This window comes from Rhopalosiphum maidis, chromosome 4, assembly GCF_003676215.2.
Source record: "Rhopalosiphum maidis isolate BTI-1 chromosome 4, ASM367621v3, whole genome shotgun sequence".
Classification (NCBI taxonomy): Eukaryota; Metazoa; Arthropoda; class Insecta; order Hemiptera; family Aphididae; genus Rhopalosiphum; species Rhopalosiphum maidis.
The window spans coordinates 47,908,971-47,929,504 of NC_040880.1; the positions used below are offsets into that span (position 1 = coordinate 47,908,971).

At 26.2% G+C, this 20,534-nt stretch overlaps 2 protein-coding genes across 4 annotated transcripts; both read left to right on the forward strand.

Moving 5' to 3' along the window:
• Nucleotides 1-2,282: 2,282 nt before the first annotated feature.
• Nucleotides 2,283-7,129, forward strand: LOC113557196. 3 transcript variants are annotated; one of them, XM_026962573.1, is made up of 9 exons: nucleotides 2,283-2,497; nucleotides 2,571-2,740; nucleotides 3,342-3,562; nucleotides 3,780-3,968; nucleotides 4,028-4,291; nucleotides 5,125-5,329; nucleotides 5,396-5,551; nucleotides 5,620-6,128; nucleotides 7,006-7,129. In XM_026962573.1, exons 1-9 carry the CDS (start codon nucleotides 2,390-2,392, stop codon nucleotides 7,062-7,064), a joined length of 1,881 nt encoding a protein of 626 aa, XP_026818374.1. In that variant the 5' UTR covers nucleotides 2,283-2,389; the 3' UTR covers nucleotides 7,065-7,129. The 3 variants fall into 3 exon arrangements, with proteins under 3 accessions (XP_026818374.1, XP_026818375.1, XP_026818376.1); XM_026962574.1 differs by lacking the exon at nucleotides 2,283-2,497 and having other exon boundaries at nucleotides 2,606-2,744; XM_026962575.1 differs by lacking the exon at nucleotides 2,283-2,497 and having other exon boundaries at nucleotides 2,616-2,748.
• A 1,930-nt stretch (nucleotides 7,130-9,059) lies between these two features.
• Nucleotides 9,060-20,192, forward strand: LOC113556959. Its single transcript, XM_026962206.1, has 19 exons — nucleotides 9,060-9,454; nucleotides 11,394-11,783; nucleotides 11,885-12,081; nucleotides 12,159-12,385; nucleotides 12,455-12,681; nucleotides 12,745-13,799; nucleotides 14,165-14,365; nucleotides 14,442-14,671; nucleotides 14,738-15,069; nucleotides 15,139-15,313; nucleotides 15,390-15,617; nucleotides 15,992-16,743; nucleotides 16,801-16,900; nucleotides 16,969-17,501; nucleotides 18,153-18,354; nucleotides 19,058-19,173; nucleotides 19,242-19,364; nucleotides 19,611-19,785; nucleotides 19,851-20,192. Exons 2-19 carry the CDS (start codon nucleotides 11,421-11,423, stop codon nucleotides 19,964-19,966), a joined length of 5,352 nt encoding a protein of 1,783 aa, XP_026818007.1. The 5' UTR covers nucleotides 9,060-9,454; nucleotides 11,394-11,420; the 3' UTR covers nucleotides 19,967-20,192.
• The last annotated feature ends 342 nt before the right edge of the window (nucleotides 20,193-20,534 follow it).

Here is a 20,534-nt window from a genome sequence, read left to right on the forward strand (position 1 = left end):
TACAATAATATTTAATATTTACAGGTGTCCCCTCCTAAAAAATTGATTTTGCTTCTCTATTTCCTCCCTATTATAATTTAATATTAAAAATATGTAAGTAAATAAGGAAATTGTAAACCATTATTAATATATATATACAAAATAGTATTAATTAATTTAAAGAGATTTTAAACTTAAGTTATATTATTTTATTAAGTTTGACTGTTACATTCAAATAAGAGGAAATTTGAAGTATTACTGTAGTACTTTTATTATAATAATATAGTAGGTATATTTTTTGATTATTTATTTAGAAATATAAGTAATATAACATATTATACCTAAAAATTATTTAGCAAGACTTTCCTGAAAATATGGTATAAATAAATGTATGCGTTATCGAGTAGCTATACCTAAATGCCCCACCAGAAAACAATTTGGCCCAGTATCGCCCACTAATAAAAAATATCTGGCTCCGCCACTGATTATTTATAACATAATACAATCATACTTGATATTATTACTTAAATGACATCAACTTAAATAACTCAAAATTTAGTACCTAACGAGTAACAAGTAAAAATCAACATATGCAATAATTGACCATATTTATGTAAAATTCGATTCATATTACCTATAAATACTAAATAGATAATATTTTAAAATAAATCAAGAACATTATTGCGTTTAACAAAGTTCAAAAATTCATAAAATAATATAAAATACATAAAAGTCTAAGCTTCCAGTTCCCACAAATAATATTTTTAAGTTATAACAAAATAATTAACATAATATCATTATTTATCGTTTAAATAAGAAATAATTTCGTCCAATTTGGAACTTAAAATGATTATAAAAACGCTTGCCAAGTCAGAGATCGGCATGTAAATTTTCTTGATTTTCAATTTTTAGAAATTTATTAATTTTATGCAATATGTATTATGTATGTATAATGTATTTTATTTTTATTTTCATTTAGTGAGATAAATCTCCGAAACCAGAGAGCGAAATTTTGTTGTTTGGGGTCTTGTTAGATTCACATTGTCTTGGAGAAGTGCAATGAAGATTTTCAGAACTTTATTTATAGTTAATTTACTACGGACCTTCAAAAAAAAATTAAAACACATTTTACTAAGCGTTTTTTTTATGTTTTTCAGCTTTATAGCTTTGTAGTGAATTAACGATTGAAGATAAAATTCTGAAAATCTTCATAGCACTTCTCCTAGCTAATATGAATCTAACAAGACTCCAAATAACAAAATCCGTTCTCCAGTTTCGATAATCTACTATGTTAAATGAAAATCGAGCAAAAAATAACTATTTTTTTTTACTGTGAAAAATTAAATAATTTTTTTTGAAAATAGTTAATCCCACATTTTTTATCTACTTGATAATCCCTTTCTAATGAGCTATCAACCAACTTTTTAGCTATAATAATTTAGGAGAAAAGTTAAAAAATAGAAATTTGAGACTGTTCACACCGACATTTTTGTGTATTTAAATCATTATACCGCTTGAGTGTGATATCGGATCTCTCTCATTAATATTTTATGTTAAAGCTAGCCTAATTATCTACCTACTAATTACAACTAAGTTACATTTTTATTATTTTCCTATTTAAAACAAATTCTTGATGTTTTAAAAATTCAGACTTTTTTCATTTCAATTAAAAATCAAGAAAGTAAAATAATTGTCTTTTTATAATTTTTAGATTATATGGTTCCAATATCCAATATCATATTAGTTTGTTATTGAATTTTCAAGCATTTCTATCGCCAAAAAATAATATTTAATCGGTATTTTTTAAAAAATATTTTAAAAATCTTGAATACTTGACGTGTCTATAAATAACTTAAAAACAGTTAAAAAATGTTTAAAATTTTATCGTATAGAGAAAATGATACTATACACATTTCGTGAAAATTTCAAGTATCTATTTATTTTTTTCAATACGAAAAAATTTCAAAAATTGTTTGACGAGAAATAATTATATCACGATTTACGGGTAATTGTCGAATATCGTAAATATTTTAACATGAAATATTCATAAAAAATTTATTTGACTTACTAACAGAATTTTTTTTTACATAATATATCATAGAGGTTCTCTCTATGACGACTTGGTGGAGAGAACTCTTCTTCTAAATTTCAAATTAATACTTTGGAATAATAATTGACTCCATCTCTGATGGAATATTCAACGCCACCAAGTACAAGCTAAAACAAAATAGTATGCAAACTGGCAACGCTGCCGCGCCGGCAAATCCGTGATAAGATTGATTACAATTTCAAATATTGTTTAAGATAACTATTTAAAATAAACTAAATTTAAGAAAATTTTGAATTCTGCAATATCGAAGTAAAAAAATTCCAATTATAGTGGATAGAATATCAGTTTTTGGAAAGGAAGATGACCATCAATCTGGTCCAGGAGTTCGAATACACGAGCAAGTTCATCTCGTGCGTATCCGTCAACAATTCGTTCGTCTTTTCAACGGACGATGGTTTGTTGATCATTGTATGTGTTTCGACGATTTGTATTTAGTATCATTTCGATATCAATATGTTGGGTTTAATATTTTTTTTTATAGGATATCCAGTCGGACTTGTTCAGATCGTCTGCAGACCTCAAGGTATTTAGAACGTCAATCCCATTCTCAAAGGAAAAACCATTTGAAGATAAAAATTTCAAAGAAATACGTTTTCAAAGACCAGTAGTGTGTCAAGAACACAATTTAGCAATATACCCCAATAGCAGGAAGTAAGTAGGTATACGGATAGGTTTGTATCCAATTGTTTTAATGCATTGTCAAAGTTGTATTCAAGTAAATCAGTAAATACAAATGTTTTCTACATAGGAAGTTTAATAACTTAAAGGATTTATTGAAAACTATGGTTATAAAATAAGTATTAAGTAGATATTAATAGGATATAAAAAATAATGTGAGATTGATTAATATATTTTCTTAAATTCTTAAATTTAGTGGCTTTTTATACCGAATAAATTAACAATAATAATATTATCTGATTATCCCATAAACTTAGGATTTAAATGCTAATATCATAATAGATTATTCTTTTATTTTTTTTTCACACAAAATGTAACCTCTGTATCAAAGGATTTATGTTCTTATTTATTTTTATTTTGAGACGTGTGTAAATATTTTAGTCCATTTATGATTTTTCATTAGTTTAGAAAATACTTTAAAAATAAAATTTTAAGTATCTAATATTATTTGAAAAAATCAATAGTGTTTCATACATAATATAAATATATATATAATATTATATGTTATGATATAGTTAAAATAATTAAATTAATTATGTTAAAATTTACATCTATTAATTGTTTTATTTTTCAGCTGGAATATTATTTATATGGGAAACAACAGTAATATAGTGTTTTTAGAAAAAAATAATAATAAATGGATAGAAAAATTGAGTGACATACCACAAAAATGGTTTTTTATAGTATCTAAGAAACCTTGTTTCTTAATTGATAAAAAAAATCTTAGTGTTTTTAAAACTGAAAACAGAATTCTTTCTTATTGCCGTGAAAAAGAAAAGTATCTACAAATTAAAAGTAAGATTTCATTACAATAGCAAATTTAATATTAACACTGAATTTGTATTAGGTAATATATTATAAAATATAAATATGATTTTTATTAATTTTAATTTTATGAATGTATAAGTTTTTTTCATGTTATTGTCACACATTATATTTGATTAATTATGACATAATCAAATCAGAAATTTTTATTCTATTTATTTTTACTTAATGATTTTTTAAATTTCAGATTTTGTTTTTACTCATATCTTGAAATATGAAAATGAAATAGAAGTTTATGGAACAATATGTTGTCATTTAAATAATATGTTGACATTTTGGTCAACTACGTCAGAAAAATCATTTTTATTGACAGAATTTGAATTTTATAGTGTTTCTATAAAACATATTAAATGGTTTCATATATCACATGAATTATGTATGTAAATTTATAAAAATAATATTTTTTACATTCTTTAATTAGAATATTTTAATCAGTTTGGTTAGTAGTTTCTTTGACAAATGGCCAAGTTTATGTTCATGAAATATTGAACTATCCTAATGTAAATAATACATTTATTTTGTGGCCGGATGAAGATTTTGCCTGTGTGAAAAACATTAGAGTAGAAAGTATTTCTAATGACGAATGTCTTATATTTTTTACAAAAATGTCATTTGTATTGGTGATGTTGTATTCACTAACTAAAAAACAAATTTTGTCAACAAAAAAAGAAATGATTCCTAAGACTGCAATTATACCTGGTAATTTTATTTTTTGTTATTAATTTAATTTTACTGATTATGAGTTGTGCGAGTATTATTTTATTGAAAATGTGTTGAATCAGCATTAATTATTTTGGCAAGTTCAAAAGTAAGTGCTCAAAATTGTTCGAGTACTCATCAATTTTCAATTATTGAAAATTATCCAAAAACTTAAAATCAATCAAGTATTTAAAAAGTTTTTTTTGCATATAAACATTGCATACTTTCAATCTTTATTTAATTGTGTTCACATCAGAAACATAAAGGTTTCAAGTATTGGTCACTTATATCTGGATTGCAATACTATTAGAATAATTTGGTTATCTATGAATAAATAAGAATTATCTGAATAATCTGAATATTTTAAACTCGTCGCTTAATTATTTAAAATTTAAATATAAGTTATTTAATTTATAGGATTTAGTCTGTTTTATTTAAATTGGCAAGACTTGAAATTTAAAAATAATTGTTTGGTTTAAAAATGTTTGTTAAGTTATAATTTTATCATAATAAGCAAATATGTATTGATGAGAATATTATATTATCTCAAACATATTCGATTAGTTTTTGCAATGTAATTTTAATCTTATTTTTATGTGAACATTTGAATTATTCGGATTTTAAATTTTGGATTTGGAAAATCTAGATTTTTGACATCATTAGTCTCGAGATGTTTACAGTTTTTTACATTCATAATTCCATTAAAGCAGTCAATTAAATTATGAATAGAAAATATGTGTAATTGAATCTAGTTCTTGAAGTTAATTCAAAATTTTTTTTAAAGTGGAATACTCGTACAACTATACTTAATATAGTCATGTTTATATGTTTAGGTTTTACAATTGTACTAGAAAAAAATTTGTTATTACTAGTGACAGATGTTGGTAAAATTATTTGTATGTATTTTTCTACTATAAATTCAGAAGTAACTTATACTTTAAAAATAGTAAATAACAATTTTAGTGAACAAGTACAAAACTATACTTGTACATCAGTAGTATTTTCAAAAAATGAGTGTATTTGTGTTCTCGCATTTCAGTAAGTTTAAGCAATTTTATAATAGAAACATTTAATTTAATTTAATAAAGTTATATCGTATTTTAGGTGCAACATAGCCAAGTATAGTAAAAATGATGGCCATGTTAAAAATAAATTACTATTTTGTACAATTCCTGAAAATTTAGTGGAACTTGAGAAAAAAATTTTATCAGTAAAGGATTATGATTATGATAATGTTATTGATTGTATTGAAACTTTAAGGTAATAAGCTGGGAATATAAAATTATTACAATTTTTACCTATTAATATTATTTGGTTTGTGTTTTCAGAATAAATAGAATGCATGATAAATCAGATAAAGTATGCCATTTAGATAGAAAATTATTAGACAAATTATCCATCCAACATCTTAAGCTTACTTATTGGAATGTAGCCTTCAAAATTAAAAAAAACGAATATGACGAAAATATTTTACAAGAGTTACAAATGTTACTTCATATGCGTCATATGATAAGTTATTTTTCCAATAAAAAAAAAGAATTTAGAAATGAAGACAAATATTATTGTCGAACAATGCTATCATTTTATATTAATAAACTACCAATAGAATATGTTCAAGTTAATGCGGATGCTGCTAATTTGATTCATTCTTTTATTGATGCTAAGCATACATACTTTTGCAACACATGTGAACGAATTTTGTTATCGTTTACAGATTTCAGAATGTTTATTTGTGAACAAGAACACAAAGAACTCAGATGTCCAGTTACTTTAGGACCACTCGGTATGCCAAGTCTAGTGTGTTCAATGTGTTTTACAATGGCTAATATTAATGCAGGTAAACATTTAATTTATAATTTTTTTTTAATTTTTTGAAAAATGTTTTATGTCTAAATGATATTATAGTAAAATTTGTAAAAATTTTGATTGACCATATAATCAAAAATTAAAATAAATAAATAATAAAAATACATATTATTTTAAATAACTATACCATAAATTAAATACTTTTTGATATTTTTTAAAAACATAATCTATAAATATAAGTTACTTCCAAATTTTGATACCCCTAATTTTTACTTGAAAAATATTAAGTTTATATGACTTTTATATTAAATTGTTTCTGACTAGTGATATATCGTGGTATAATGATATTATGTAATGAAGTTTTAAATCTATTCCTGCTCGACTGTTAGCCACACACTTTATATTCCTAAAGTTGTTCTTGCTGATTGCCCCCTCCTGAAGAATAGTATCTTTTGTGATTTTGTGTATACCTATTATGTATATTGAGTTCTATCTCTCACTCTATTATCTGCCACTGCCACAAATTATATGGTGAATGAATCTATTATACTCATATTGTCCATAACAAATGTCAATCCTTCATTCACCTTTTAAATTGTATTAAAATTGCTATGTGTATTATCTAAGTACTGTTAGGCATATATTATTATATTATATAATGTATATGTATACTTACAGAATTGTCTTTCTATACAAAAAAGACTTTTTAAATTTCTTTAAGAACAAGGTATTCAGTATATTTTTATAAATAAACTAATAAATTATAAAAAAAAATTGCATTTGTAGTGTTTGTCTGTACAAACATTTACTATGTTTAACTGTTAAAACATAGTAAATTAGTAATATAATGTTTTTGTCCTAAAATATAATTTATTAGCAACATTAATTAAGTTTTATATTTTTTACAGAAAATCAAAGTTGTGTTTGGTGTTTTGGAAAATACGTACCTAACAAACTATTATTTTAAGTTACAAATCAATGTAAATTACAAAATACTGTGTTGATTGATTCATTTTATACTTGTAAAATTATTATTTTATTTTTAAATATTGTTAATAATATTGTATTTACATAATATTTGGTTTTGTTAGACAAATAATATTATTTTTTTACTCCGTAAATGTTATTTGTATGTTACTATAAAATATAATAAATATGTAATCTAGACTGAAAAGTGAAAATACAATTTTATCACAACTTGTATTCTCAATCATACATTTTTGAAGTATGTCTGTTTTGTAGTCTAATTGCTACATTCCCAATTTCTTGCTAATCATATTGAACAACTATTAAAGTATTATTCGAAAAATATGCATTATAACCAGAAATATTCCTATTGATACCTGGTATTGGGCACTTGCTTGCTTGCTTGGTGAATCTGATCTGTAGTAAATAGTTTAAGAAAGCTTTTATTGATAAATAGACTATAGTTATGTTTAATCATCTTTGAGTGTGTAGTTTAGGTAATGGACAGTTATGCAGTTAGTATTTTGAACAGAGTGATAAATGTATTGATTTTAAAATGATCTCCAGGTTACTAAATTAAACTTCTTTTCGATGATGACGATGATTGTATTTTATCATACCTTATCTAGGTAGTTGTTTATAAAATATCTGAGTATAGATAAAATACACTATACGTTATAAAATATAAATTAAATATACTATTGAAATTACCCTTCAAATATTTGTCTCAACACCAGCTACTAACTGTGTCGCAGAACATTCTTTTTTTCATTTTAAAAATAATGAAAAATTATTTACAATAAACTATGTTTCAAGAAATATTAAATTCCTAAGCCATCATATAAATTATAGAACGTGACTTAACGTGATCGTTAGAGTATGAACTATGAAGATATAATTGATGACTTTTCAAGAATGAAATCTAGAAAAAAAATTAAAATCATTTAAATTATTAGTAACATTATTATTTATTATATCTATTAAATTATGTTTTTCTTGCATACATTTTTAATTTATAAAAATAAATAGCAGATATTATTTATAATATTATTATATTTGAAACAGAATGTTTTCTTTTTAAACTTAATTTAAATTAAAAAATACTGCAAACCTATAATGAGAAAATAAATTTATTTAAAAGGACGTAGTAACCACATGTATGGCGTAGTAACCCACTTGCCCACCCGTTTTTTAATTGTACTTATATTTATGTTTATATTTCTTTATTCATATTTTATTTATATTTTTTAAAATTATTGATTTCGTTATGCAGGTTATTTTTTGAATATTAATGTGAAATTATTTTTATACAACGAAATGCAGTGAAATTGTTTTTTTATAATTTTGTATTAACCGGTTTAATAATTGTTGTCATTTTTTAAATTAATAATGTATGGTAACTATCTATTATTATTTATTGAAGTATATGAATCTTATAGAATAGAAAATACGAACAAATACATTTTAATTATTTTTATTGCATCTTTAATCTTTTAAAGGAAGTTTATTTATCTAACATCTAGATTTTAGATATGCGTTTTAGGACAGGGACTTACGCAGAAAAAAGTTTTGAGGGGTATTTTTGAAAATCAGTTATTGAAAAGTAGAACTTTTTTTAATAAATATACAAAAAAAATTTATGAAAATTAGGTATACCTAAAATAATTTTTTTAAATACAAACATTGATATAACAAAATTAACATTAAAATTAAATAATAGTAAATAACCATGCAAAACCCAAGTGTTTTGGGAGGTGTTTGAACACCCAAAACATCCCACTGTGTACGTTCCTGGTTTAGGGGAGTTAAGTAAATTTACATTTAGTATTTAGTATTTACCCGGACGAACATAAAATACTTATTATTATAAACGTTCGTATGTCATGGCGAAAGCGAAAAACGTGTTTGTTCTTCCAAGCTCTTTGGCGGGCGACGTTATCAGTGTCGCGACGACGATACTTTGTACATTTGTATTATTGTAAACAAAATATACTTAGCACCACAACAGCTCAGGCTCCTCTCGTGACGTTCGGCGCCGAGAGGAAATCCAATGCAACAACTACACCTAACCTACCCATTCCGATTTATTTACTAATATTATGTCGGCCGGGAGAACACGAACAATAGTAACGTTATGTCCGAAATGCATGTATACGGTACGACAGCGGCTTCAATCCGTCGTACCTACTGACCGTTCGTCGTCGTTTGTCTCTATCTAACGTTCGGCAGCAAGAACTGTGAGCGGAACCGGTTGTCACTTGTCTTCGCCCAGTAACTTCGCGATTCTGACTGCTTGGTCATCTGCGGCCCGTTGGCCGAATTCAATCAAATCCTGTTGCTACCACAGTCCAATTTGTTCTCCTACTCGGACTACAGGCTTATCAGACTTAGGTGAGCATAACATTTAGACTGTGTGCTTTCCTATAGAGTAAGTTGCTTACTGCATTATGCATTACTTTTGCGTTTTGACTTCACTCACTATGATGTATCTATATCCGCGCCGGATATACTGTGATTTGGAATATTTATGCAATACAATTTGCCCGATGACAGTTTTATTAGACACAAGTTCACTAGATTTTCTTAAATTGATTAGAATTAGATCTAAGATAAATTATAAAAATAATAGTATACATTCAGTATTCATTTAAGTTGATGAACACACCCTTATGATATAAAAATACCTAATCAAACCTATTTTTTTAAATTTAATTTGGGTAACTAAGTATGTAAAAATGTTTTGAAGTGGTGGTTTTTAATAATAAATAAACTAACAATACTCGTATTTAATAAAAATATAATTTTTTGTTATAGTATATAAACATAATATGTCTAACAACCGATAGAATTTAATTTTACTTTCAAATTTTTTTCATCATATTTATTTTAATTTGAACAGTCTGTTTAAAAAAAAATTAACAAAAAGCGTAATAGATAGAGGTTAGATAAGAGGGCTTGGTTAGCTTGATTGAAGAAATTATTCAATAATAATATTTCACAGTGTGGTTAGTCGACTAGTAAGTTACTTTACCAGCTACGCTTTAGATAGTAGGTACTTTCAAATACTATTATTTTATAATTATCTAATATGAAAAATTATTAACTTAGCCTTAGAATAAATGGAATAAAAACCAATTTGGCTGATTGAAATAAAATGCAAATAAAAGTATATATTTGTAAATAATATGTGTAGGTATAAATAATTTTCATGTTTGTTAAATACCTACTCGGTTAAACAAGTAGCTATAATTTATTTTTTTAACAAATAACAAGTATTAACATTATATTTTATTGAAAAAGTTATTTACTGTATTTAAATAGTAGATAATACATAAATGTTACAGAAATTCAGTACCCATAACCATCATTGTTGAAACTGATGAGTGATGACCTTGACATTTACTCATAATTTCTAACATTTATAAGCAACTTAAGCATTTATGGAAATGTAAAAATTAAATTTGATATAAGTTAGAAATAAAAAATATATATTTTTTTATTTGTTACAATTTATACACAATCTGTACCAGTAGGCACAATAAGAGTATGAGCTATGTGAAAAAAGAAAACATGAACAATTTGAGTGAAGAACCCATTTATTGATGATACTGATCGTCTTTTATTCATTTATTTTTTGTTTTCATATTCTATTTATTTTGTGTTAAGAATTGTTATCTAACAGGTGTCTACACCATTTTCTCTCAAGGCGACGAGGAGGATTTCTTAGGATGGCTAAAGTTTTTTATGAGTGGATTTGGGTGAGGGTTAAGGCACAGGTAAAACTGTTTATAGTAACTTTTGGCCTTTTCATGTTCATGTGTAAGTATTTATGTAGGGTATGATTAGATAAGTATGGAGGAAAATTGATAATTTTCTTCAGTATAATATTTTGGAATCTCTGTATTTTATTTAGACTGAAGATTTTTGCATTACTTCATAACTAAGCCATAGGTTTAAGGTCCAAATTGGTTTTATTAGAGATTTATAGAGAAGTAATTTAATGTTTAATTTTGAGTGTTGGTTGTTGAACAATAAGAGAAAATAAAATATAAGTTTTAGAAGTTGTTATATATTTTATTTTAATAAATCATACATAACTGGTCAAGTTTTTATCTCTACAAAATGTAGATATAGTTTATTTTATAGTCACCAATTTAAAAATAAGTTATTTTCATATTAAAATTCTATATAAACTAAAATATAAGATAATTTTTTAATAATGAGTTTAAGTTAACAATTTTAAGTTAAATTATAATTTAGACATTAAAATAAAATAGCTCATTAGCTTTTTATGTACCAATTTTTGATTTTATAATCATATTTGTTTTAGTAACATTTTTGGTTTAAAATCATCACCATGTCGAGTTATAATGACTATCAACATTGGCCTCAAGAGTCCACATCAAATTCAGATGAAGATGAATTGTCATCTCCTGAAATTGAGCAGGACGATAGTGATGATGATACTGAGTCATCTACATCTAGTACTAGTACTTCTGGTACAAGTAGTAGTGGTAGCAGTCAGTCAGGTTCAGATTCTGAAAGTACTAGCACTGCCGATGAAGATGAAACTATATCGCTGAAAACTGAAACTGTGATAGCCAATAAAACTGAGCTTAGTTTACCAGCTGGAATGTGTGAAGATGAAGAAGTTTTCAAACAATTATTTTCTGTTAACTCTTGGGTGTGCCTTAGTGATCTACAAAAGCAACATTTAAAGGTAAATAATATGTACAAATTTGTATCAAATACAGAATAATAATATTTTTAGCTTAGATATATAATAATTTATAAAAGAAATAATACAATTTTGTCCTATAGAATTTTCTTCCTACATTTTCTGAAAATGATCTAATGGAAAAAGAAATTACTTTAAGAATGCTTTTTGGTGGAAAAAGTTTTCGGTTCGGTGTTAATCCAATCGATGATTTTCATGATAAATTAAAAAACGGACATTTTCGACCTGATATTGTCAAAATGAAATCACTTTTACGACGATCGCTCAAGAGAGAGTATAGGTAAGCATTATTGAAATAAACTTTTTTACTTGAGTTTTAATTTTTATTTTAATAATGTGTTTTTAACAATATTCTAGAAAAAGTCAACGTATATATAATTACAATATGTTAAAAAAATTAATTTCTGGGCGTAAAAAGGTTATTGATGATTTAAATAGTTCTACTACATCTATGACAAACAATGATGGTATTAATAATTTTGATATGCATCAGCAAGTTAAAAGAAGATATTTCCAAGAAGTTTCTGATATTAAGCAATTAGTTGGGGATGCCTCTGAAGATAGTTCAGATAGCAATTATCAAGGTTAAAAGCTTTCATATTTTTTGATTATCAGCTTATAATTATAATTATTTTATTTTTTTAAATATTTAGAACGACCACCTACTCGTTTGGCTAAAAAACAGCGACGTAATTTAAGTATTATACAAGATTCACTTGAACCTGAGTTAGAAATTATTACTTCTACCTTGTCAAGTTTTCCTGATAGACTAGATTTGTGTAAAGTTGCTTTGCCATTAAGTAATCCATTTGAGCCCTCTGATGAAATGTATAAAGAAATGTTAATATCTCATAAAAGAAAAAAAAAGAAAATTGAACAGGTATGTTATTCTAGTACAATGTATGTAGTTAAAATACTAATAATATATTTATATTTATTTAAGGAACATAAACGTATGAAATATGAACAAATCAAAGAACATATTAAACCAGTAGTATCATTAAGCACGACAGAGAAAAAGAAATTAGCAAATAGTGATCGACCTCGGTTGAAGCGTACAAAACCTGTCAAACATCAAAACCAGTCAATTCCAACACCACTTCAATTAGATATACAACCTCCTTTGCAGTTAGATGTACAATCACCTGTACAAATTCCTGTGCCACTAGATGCAAAACTTCCTGTCCAATTAGATGTACAATCTTCTGTGCAGTTAAATGCACAACCTCAAGTACAGTTAGATGTACAACCTCAAGTACAGTTAGATGTACAACCTCAAGTGCAGTTAGATGTACAATCTCATAAACAGATAGATGCACAATCTCAAGTGCAGCTAGATGATCAACCTCGTGTGCAGTTAGATATACAACCTACTATGCAGTTAGATGTGCGACCTAATATGCAGTTAGATGAATCACACAATATTTTATCAAAACAAGAAGAAAGGACTCAATCAGAAAAGTGTAGTACTTCATATACTAAAGAAGAGACACTCCAAAATGTAATTTCACCTCCACTTCTTTCACCATCATCACCATCGATTTCATTATCAAATATGGCTGAAGAAGAATCAATCAAGACTAATTTGAATGCCATTAAATTAGATCCTTGTACTCCTATTCTAACAGATTTTTTAAAAATGGAAGAAGAAATAACTTTAAATGATTCTATTAAACTAGAACCTATTAGTCTAACAGCTGAAGAAATACGTAAAGCAGAAGAAGGTCAAGCTGCTGCAGCTATGTTATTAGAACAAATGAGTGATGTCGAAGAAAAGTACAATCCACCATTAATACCTTCACCACCACTTCCGTCACCTCCACCATCGCCATCTCCATCACCACCTTTATCATCACCACCACCTTCATCATCGAGACTATCACCACCACCACTACCTGAAAATATTTCAGATTCTAAGTTCAGTCCACCTAACTATATTCAGAGAGAGTTTCATCCAGAAGACATGTTAACTAGTACAGTGCAAACCATAAATACAGAGTAAGTATTATTTGTATTTTGTTATCAAGGTTTGGAGGTTGTAGGAGTTACATAATGTTCTATATACTCTTGATGTATGATATATCAGGTTGAAATCCGAATTATCCAAATGTAAGTTAAAAAATAGAAAATTTAAAATACATATTTTGTCAATTTTAGGGAAAAAGAGCATAATATTTTTTTGGTTTTCTCACACATATTAAACATATATGATATAATCTAAAAAATATTTTTTTTTTGTGAATATTTTGCCTATTTAGCTCCTATGACTTCTGATCCCTTGTTATATTATTTGGTAACTAATTATTAACATTTTGCCATGCATTATATAATTGAAATTTTAATAAATTTTTTGAATTATGTAGATCTCCACCTAGGATAATACATCCTTGTTTACACTCTCTAACTCCTAGTGATTATGGTTCTAAACAGCTATCATTATCACCAGTGTCTACTCCTAGTAAAGTCATAACAGATTCTAATTATGTTGGATCATTATCAGAGTTAGAGGGTTTTCATGTTTTAGATATTAAAACTATGTGCAATGAGGATTTAGATCTGAAAACGTATGTTAAAATATATTTTTAATTATATTTAAATGATGTACAAAATATTTTATTTATATTTATGTTTACATTTTAGTCCTCAAATGAGAAAAATGGTTTCTAGTTTCTTTGCACTTATAAGGGATATAATCTGTGCCAACTGGGATTACCGTATGGATATGACTGCATTGAATGAACGAGTTAATGATTGGGTGATTTCAACATTTAATAACAGAACAAATCCAGATTGGTACCACAGCTTAACATTAAAAACTTGGCCAAAATCACTACAGTCAGCTATAGGTTTCTTAGCTGGACATTTCCCTGGTAAATTTGATATTATTTGTTTATATAAATTGTATAATAAATCATGTAATATACTGTTTTCTTTAGAATGGCAGCCTGAAGATTTTGTTCCTTACATTGAATATAAGCCTAGTTTAGATATTTATCAATGGATTGGTGCTGGTAGAGATTCAGACACTCGACTTGGAGATTTATGCAAGTGCTGGTTACATAACTTGAATAATATTAGCTCAAAATTAAAAAGTATTAATGATGATGTGATTGGTATTAAAAATGTACCAATTCCATCTACAACAGATATTATTTCAACAATTGAAATGTCTGAAACTGATTCTACAATTCCTATACCTTTACCGTTATTAGACACATGGATAGTGACTCCTTCTAGTGATGAAGAACGTGCAATTTTTCAGGCTCAAGTAAATTAAATTATATAATAAATATAAACAAAAATGTTTTGATTACTATAACATTTTTATTAAAATTAGGAAAAGCAACGATTTTTAAAACCACATCGTTCATTTATTTATCAAATGCATGGTTATGAGTCGGTTGTGGGTCCTGTGCGCGGTATTTATAATTCATCTAATATTCACAAAGCAGCTCGTGGTCATTCCTTATTGATTGAAAATAGACCTCATTTCATATCAATATTAGTATTAGGTGAGTTATTATTATTTATGCTCTTGTAAATTAAATAAAATAATACATTATATTAATTATTATTATGTAATTTCAGTACGTGATGCAACAGCTAGATTACCAAATGGAATGGGCACTCGTAGTGACATTTGTACCTTACTTAAAGATTCTCAATACTTGATGGAAGCAAATCTAACTGAATTACATAATGCTGTTAGTGGAGCTTTGGATAGATTGCATTATGAACATGATCCATGTGTTAAATATGATCCAAAACGTAAAATATGGATTTATTTACACAGAGGACGAAAATTGGAAGAATTTGGTATGTACACGACGATACATATTATATTCTTGTATTAATGTCATAATATTGTTTCACAGCATTTTCAAAGAAATTGTGTAGAGAAATAACGCTTAAATAATAAAAGTAATTTATAGGTGCTTTTTAAAATTTTTATTGTATAAAATTGTACTAATATTCTATTATAATTGTATTTATATTTTCATTAAATATAGTTACAAAGTTTAAAACAAAATTAAAAATAAAAAAAAATTGTTGAGAGTTTATCAAGGTTTTAATATGTTTAATTATATTTAAGTAGAAGATATGAAAGATATAAAATAGGATATATTTTAACAAATTATAAATTAATATGTTTATCTTTTTCTACTAGAAATATCTGTATTATGTTTCAGAACGTTTGCATTTGGAACAACAAGGGGCAGTCAAAATGAAATGCTGGCGAAGAAATAAAGCACAAAAAAAACCATTAGAACCAAAACGTACACCAAATAGAAAATTAACATCAAACGTTCTTTTAGAATCTTTATCAATGTTAGATTTACCTACAAGTTCAACTTCAGACTCTTTTCCAAGTTCAAGCACATCACCTGTATTGCCTGATATGCGTGTCACTCAAGAAATGACTGGGATAGACCATTCAAAACAATCAATAAAAACACCTAGGGTTACTAAGAATCGAAAAGTACCAATACAAACCATGCAAATGACAGATAACGCAGTTGAGCTAAACATAGATTGTCCAACATTAATTGATCAAAATAGTACAGTTTCTTCCCAAATATTTTCCATGCCTGTTTCAAACCATAATTCAACAGTTACAGCTACTAATAGCTCAATTATTTCTTCTAATAATATTCCTAATCAATCATTTTCTGGCAACATTACTAGCCATTCAATTATAAGTAGTAATAGTCAATCAATTGCTAATAGTTTTACCTGTCAATCAATTGCCAGTAATATAAGTAGTCAATCAATTGCTGGTAACATTTTAAGTCAGTCAAAGGCTGTTAACAGCTTAAAAGTAGTTAGCAGTCAAGCTGTATCCAATAATGGACAGATGATCAACATTTCCCAAACTATGAACAGCAATAATCAAACATTTATCAATAACAATAAAATGGTTGTAAACAATATATCTTCAAATGTATGTAATTTTTATTTTTTTATTTATCATAATTTTTAAGTTAAAATTTATTTTTAGAAACAAGTGTTATCATCTGGAGATCTGTTAGCAATTGGTTCTAGAAAGAAAACAAAACATGTACAAATTGCTCAACCAGTTTCTATCGGACAATCTTCTGGTATATTTTATTTGTAATTTATCTTTTAAAATTACATAATATATATTACATAATTACTTTTCTTTTAGGACTTACAAATTATCAACATGATCATCATCTTAATATTACCAAATCACCTCAAATTAAAGAACAACAACGCCAGATATTAGTTTTAAAACAAAAGCGATCTGATCATTCAATTTCTAGTTCTGAACAAAATACAACTGTTGTTAACCAAACTGATACTATAAAACCACAAACTGTTCAACATTTTATTCAACTACAGAATCAACAAAAGTTGCAGAAACAACAACAAAATATGCAACTGAAACTCTTGCAACATAAACAGATTCAACAGCAAACTTTGCAACAAAATAAACAGCAAGTCATTATCAGAAAGACTGATGGGGATGATAAAACAGAAGCAGTAGACACCGAACAGCCTCAAGTTATATTCTTAAAACAGGGTCCAAGGAATGTCCAACAGCAGGAGGCACAACAAATTACACAACAACAATTACAACAGTTATTGATGTTAAGGCCACAGCAACAGGCAGGACAACAGGCTCAGGTTGTCATGGTTAAACAACAAGGAAATGATCAGAAATCTATTGCACTTAAGGTTTGTTGTATTTTTCTTTATCTTTATATTAAAATTTATGTCTTAAAATACATACATTACATATTATTATCTTCTATAATTTATAAGCTAAGTTATGATTTAGTTTTTGATTGTGTATAGAACAAGGGGTTTACAGTGATTGCGGAGTATTTTTAGTTGGTTTTATTAATTTGTTGAAAATTGTCCATATTATTTTTATGTGGCCTCATTTTAATTTTCTCATTAGTATTAAATAAAAGTACTGTGAAAATATAAAGCAAGCACATTTCTTATGAAAATAATCTTGACTTTTCCATACATAATATATTTTTGTATGCAATAATATTTTATCGATTTAAAATTAATAATTAATATTTTAATACAATACACTGTGGATGTGATGAAATTACATGTGATGCTATGAATGATCACCTGTAGTTTTGACTACTTTTATTTTTCTTTAGGTTAGTTTCAATTCTTATCTTAATAATATTGATAATAAATTGAAATCAATTAACAAGTTTGTGTAAATATTTTTCAATATGAATAAATTTGTTTGGTTCCTTAAAGTTTTCTGTCACAGAATATTCTGAGAACATAAAATGTATTATTAAAAGTATGTGGTATCCATAGAATTTTTAATAATTGCTGTAATATTTTGTTCTAATCTAGCCAATATTGACATCACTCCGTGGTACAAAAATTCAACAAACTCCAGCGAAAACTGCTAATTTGTTAGTACAAGCAAGACAAGCCACTCCAAATGTACAGCGAAAAATGACTAAACCTCTTGTTGGCAAGTTTGTGTCTAATCAAAGAGCACAATTACCTGTTGATTCAGTTCTTGCTAATAGAAAATTATCTGGTATTCCAGGTTAGATAATTAAAAATATACAGGAAGATTCATTTATCAAACAACACTCATTATTTCAAAATGTATTAATTTTTTGAAAAAACTTTTTTACATAGTTTCAAGTTGTTAAAAAACAACGTTTTTATTAAAAAATTATATTTTTAAATATTTTTATCCTTATAATTTTTTAAGTTTTTTACTTATTAGAATGACAACATAGATTTTTATATTCATATTCCAAAGCAGAATAATTTTTTGAGTATTTTGATACATAAAATTTGAATTTAGGGTGAGTAGTTTATGAGTTATATTTATTTAAAGTTTAGACAAGCAGAGTAGTGGACAAACATTTTTGGGGTAACCCCGTACCACTCCACTCCGCGCAACTAAACTTAAATATGTATAACTCATAAACTATTCGCCCTAAATTTGATTTTTATGTATCAAAATACTCAAAAAAATATTTTTGTTATTAATTTGGAATATGAAATCAAGAATCTATGTTGTCATTCAAAAAAGCAAAAAACTTAAATTTATAAGGTTAAAAAATATTTAAAATTATAATTTTTTAATAAAAACGTTTTTTTAACAATTTGAAATTATGTAAAAAAATATTTTCAAAACCATTAATACTTTTTGAAATAATGAGTGTATTTTGATATAAAAGAATCACCCTGTATACAATTTATTATTATTTATTAATTGGTATATGTTTATTATTTAGGCACTCCATTACGAATTTCTGGAGTACAAACTTCTAAAAGTGGTCAACCACACTATACAGTGGTGACTGTTGCTCAACCAAAACTTATGCCATCAAATCAACCAAATATTGGACAGGTTATCAATTAAAAATTATTTTTAACTATATTTTTATGTACTTAAATTTATGTTTTTTTTTCTTATAGAAAACACCTACACGAATATCAACTATTAATGATCGTTTAAAATCTGGTGATACCAATCAACCACAAACTGTACGTGTGGTTCAATCACAAATTGGTGGAAAACCTTTATTAGTTACTAATAAAGTAAGTTTATATTTTTAAAAGTATTAAGTTTAGTGACAAAAACTATTTTTTTGCATAGTCCTCAAATCGTGAACATATTTCTTCTTTAAAAATGAAAGTTAGGTAAATTTTGTTTTCTGACACTTCACACTTGGTCCTTAAGTTTATATCAAAAATTATGTTCATGAGATATTATGATAGGAATTATATTAAAAACCATTGAAACATTAACTTGATACAAATATTAATTGTAATTCATTTTCACAGGCACAGATTTCATCAGCTATTACGGGTATATCAACATCATCACCAGTAGTTAGTTCTACTGCCAACACTTATACTGTGGTGCAACAAGGTTCTCAACAAATACTTGTACCTGCAAGTTCTTTAAAGTCTTTTCAAGGGTTAAAAGTTATACCAATATCACAACACAATCTTAAAGGTTTATATTTTTGCATTAGTTAACAATCTCTGCATAAATTTGACTAAAATAAAAAATTGTTACAGGACGATCACAAATGTTTGCTCGAATATTAAATTCTGATAGCGTGAGACCTGTGTTTATTCATCAACAGTCCAATCAAGACACTTGTAGCCAAGGACCAAATGAATCAAATACTTAACCTTTGTGGGATAACAGTTCCTTATTAATTATTTTTTTATTTATATACATTCGTTATACAATATATTATAATGACATGATTTATTATAAACCATAATAAGGTTTAAATATGACTTAAATGTCTACTTTGTGTATGTAGTCTGATTGTTACCTACTATTTTGTTTTATATTTGTTTGCTTCAATAAACTTTATTTGAAGGATTTCAATAAACATTAATTCAAGTATTTGTTGTTGTTAAAAAACTTAAATATCACAACAAAACACTTTATCAAACTGTATAAAACACGGCTAAGTAAAAAAAAAAAAAACAAATCTTTAAGCACTATAAAAAGTATATCATAAATAAATTCTAAATAAATTGAATATTTTATATGAAATGGCACACAAAATCACGCATTCAAAATAAACAAAACGCATTAGAATTTCATAATAATTGAAAATATTATAATGGACATTTCTACTCTGAATAATTTGTAGTATTAAATTTCTCGCCAATTAAATAAATTATTGACACAAAATAAGTGTACTTTAAATCAATTTACTTAGCATTTATTTATGATATCACATC